The sequence below is a fragment of the Myotis davidii genome, unplaced genomic scaffold, assembly GCF_000327345.1.
Source record: "Myotis davidii unplaced genomic scaffold, ASM32734v1 scaffold902, whole genome shotgun sequence".
Classification (NCBI taxonomy): domain Eukaryota; kingdom Metazoa; phylum Chordata; class Mammalia; order Chiroptera; family Vespertilionidae; genus Myotis; species Myotis davidii.
The window spans coordinates 3,522,528-3,526,159 of NW_006293951.1; the positions used below are offsets into that span (position 1 = coordinate 3,522,528).

The following is a 3,632-nucleotide window of genomic DNA, read 5'->3' on the forward strand; positions in this document are numbered from 1 at the left end:
GGTTTGGTTTGATACAAAATTGCCCCAAAAAATACTTTACAAAAACACATTGTGTTCACAGCTAATGCTTAGTTCACAAGTGTTGATTGTTGTGTTGAAAAATGATTGCTGTAACTCTGATAAAAAAGGAAGAAAGAAACAAGCTTAAAATAATTTCAGTGTGAGGACAGGATCTTTGGGACTCTGTTAGTTCCAGCCAGTGCCCCTTTCTGTGAACATTCTCTTTTCTTCTGTAACTTATCTCTGATACTCATAGTTTGAGACTATTCTTTTGAGAACTAATCACAAAATTTTGATGAGTTAGGAATGAGAAAAATATAAAGAGTTATTTTACCCTGGCCTGTATGGCTCAATGGTTGAGCATTGACCCATGCACCAAGAGATCACTGGTTTGATTTCCGGTCGGGGCACATGCCTGGGTGGTGCGCTTAATCCCCAGTAGGGGGCATGCAGGAGGCAGTTGATCAAAATTGATGTTTCTCTCTCTTCCCTCCTCTTTCTCTGAAATCAATTTTTTTTTTAATCTCAAATTTTAAAAGAATTATTTTAATTCGGTTGGGTGTCATAATAACCTATGGCTATATGAGAGAAAACGTCTTTATTATTTAGAGATTTATACTGAAGTGCTTTACATGTCCTAGTGTATATAACTTTTAAAATACTTCAACAAAAAATGATAAGTCTAGGTGATAAGAATACAGGTGTTTGTTAAACTGTTATTTTCTCTATTTTTCTGTGTTTGAAATTTTTCATAATTAAAAGAAACAACCCACAGGCACTAAAATGGTGGGCTTTACTCATGGTGCTATTTTTAAAATTCTGATTAAAACGAGTAAATGAAATACTGGTGATGCAGAAGGTGGTGTTTTGTGGTTGGTTGGTTTTCGTCCGGCTAGGTTCCCGTGCGGGCGGTGGCTGGGGAAAGGCGTCGATGACGGGAGCCTGGAGCGGGTCCTCATTGGAGAGCTGATGGCGCCCGTGGCGGACGAGGACCTGGCAAAGCAGTGCCGGACGCCCCCCCAGCAGAAGTCGCCCACCACGGCCCGGAGGCTGAGCATCACTTCGCTGACGGGAAAAGCCACCAGTAAGTGGGTCCTGTGTTTCTCAGTGTGTCGCGGATGGTGCAGGCGGCATGTGGCCATTTCACAGAAAACCGTCCCATTGATGAATCGTGGCAGGGAGGTTACAGAGAAGAAAGCTGAGGAAAATTAACTTGGGAGAAGGGGCTTTAGAAAAGTGGGAAGAGAAAAAAAGGAGGAAAAAAATAAGGCAGGACATTACAAATAATTAAAAGCCTGGAGAATTCGGACGTTAAAACTCAATAAAAATGCATGCTCTGTTTCATTTAAGCTATGGAAAAATGAATAAGTAATATTTCGCCCGAAACCTAAAAGAGAAATACAAAATTGTTTGGTATTACAATACTCCGACATGGCCACATTTAGTTACATAGAGCCCTTTATTCTAAGAGAAATTCTAAAAACCCCTGTCCCTACCCTCCAGCTTCATATAAGTGATGAAACAAGATACTGTAAAGGAGTGAGTTTTGTGGGTGGCATACTGTGTTCACCTGTCATTTTTACTAGTACAATAAACTCCTAATCTATACTAATGTGGTCTTTAGTCGGCTGAATAATGTCTCCCAGGATATCAGATCTAATGCCTAGAATCTGTAAATTTACTCTATTTGGGAAAAGACGTAATTAAATTAAGGACTTTGAGATAGAGAGATTATCCTGGATTTATCGAGGGGGGCCCTAAAAGCTCTCACATGTATTCTTACAAGTGGGAGGCAGAGGGAAATCACACACACAGAGAGAAGACGGTGTAAAGATGGAAGCAGAACCTGGAGTGATGCAGCCACAGCCATGGACTGCCAGCAGCCACCAGACGCTTGGCAGGGCAAGGGCACCTTCTCCCACAGAGCCTCGGAAGGCAACATAGCCTTCCGGGCACCTTGGCCTTGAGGACTGTGAGAGAATACGTTTCTATTGTTGTAAGCCACCCAGCTTGTGGTAATCTATCACCGGAGGCACAGAAAACTAAGGCAGTGTGACTTGGTGAAAAATTACAGACGTTTATCAGTGAGGTAGTTTCATTTTAGTTACAGACAATAACCATAGTAGAATAACAAAAATACCTGAGAAGCCCTTAGTGTACTAACAAAGCAGTTTCCTTATCAGTGGTTCTCAACCTTCCTAATGCTGCGACCCTTTAATACAGTTCCTCATGTTGTGGTGACCCCCAACCATAAAATTATTTTCATCGCTACTTCATAACTGTAATTTTGCTACTGTTATGAATTGTAATGTAAATATCTGATATGCAGGATGTATTTTCAGGGGTCGCGACCCTCAGGTTGAGAACCGCTGCCTTAGATAAGTATTCATGATTAGAATGATATCTAAAGACCACCCACCTGATTTCCTAAATTACTCCCCTGATTCATAAATGCTTTCTGTAGTCAGAAGTAAAATTTACACCATGCACCCACCAGAATCAATAAAATTTAAAAGACTGATAATAGCAAATATTGCTAAAGATGGAGAACAGTGCAGTGCTCATACACTGCTTGTGGGAATGTAGAAGGAAAAACAGTTCAGTTTCTTATAAAGATACCAGTGGCCCGGTGCACAGAGTAATGCACACTGAAAGGAAATTAATTAGAAGGTGGCCAGAGGGACCAGACCGAGCAAGACAGGCCAGACACTCCCTGGGGCCGACCTCCCGCAGTCCCTCCCTGGCCAGCTGCACCTGGGGCAGCGCTGCAGCTCGAAGGGTGTCTGCGGAGTAAGCGGGGTCCCTCCAGCAGGTGGGGGTCCCTCAGCCTGACCTACAGAGATCGGGCTGAAACTGCCTCTCCAACATCCCCTGAGGGGTCCTGGATTGCAAGAGGGCGGTTCTCGGGTTCTCGGCAGCTCCGGTGTTGAGCATCTGCCCCCTGGTGGTCATTGCACATCATAGCTGCTGGTCAGACAGTCGGGCACTTGATGGTCGCTTAGCCTTTTATATATATACTAATAGATTCATACACTTACCATATGCTTGCCCCCAAAATCTCCTAGATATTTAACCGAGAGAAATGAGTGTATATATATATATATATATATAGACACTAAGACTTGCACTCAGATGTTCATAGCAGCTCTATTCACAGTAGCCAAAATGGAAACAACCCCAATATCTGTAGTTGGATAATGGATAAGCAGGTTGTGGTATATCTATTCAGGGGGATACTTTTCGGCAACATGTTAAAGTAAACAAATTATTGATTCATCTAACAACATGGATGAATCTCCAAAATATTCTGTGGAGTGGAAGAAACCAGACACAGAAGACTAAAGTATATGATTCCATTTTCATTAAATTCTGGAAAAGGCAATGTAGGAATGATAGAAGGCAGGTCGGCAGTTGCCAGGGGTTGAGAGCTGGGGAACAGGATTGACTCAATGGGGGCACAGGGGAACTTTCTGGGTTGACGGAAATTTTCTATATTATATAATGGTGGTGGTTACATGACTATACACCTATCAAAGCTTGCCAGGTAGTACACTTAAATTTGCTGAATTTGTTATATGCAACACCTTAATTATGCGATTTTAAAATTTTAAATAGATTTTGCCTCAGTATAT

The 3,632-nt window shown here is 42.1% G+C and overlaps 1 protein-coding gene across 1 annotated transcript in view; it reads left to right on the top strand.

Moving 5' to 3' along the window:
• Nucleotides 1-3,632, top strand: part of DENND5B (DENN/MADD domain containing 5B) — an 831,092-nt gene that overhangs the window by 820,270 nt on the left and 7,190 nt on the right. The window contains exon 18 of the mRNA XM_015566631.1: nt 897-1,084. Coding sequence (XP_015422117.1) covers nt 897-1,084 — 188 coding nt within the window. The remainder of the gene's footprint in view (nt 1-896; nt 1,085-3,632) is intronic.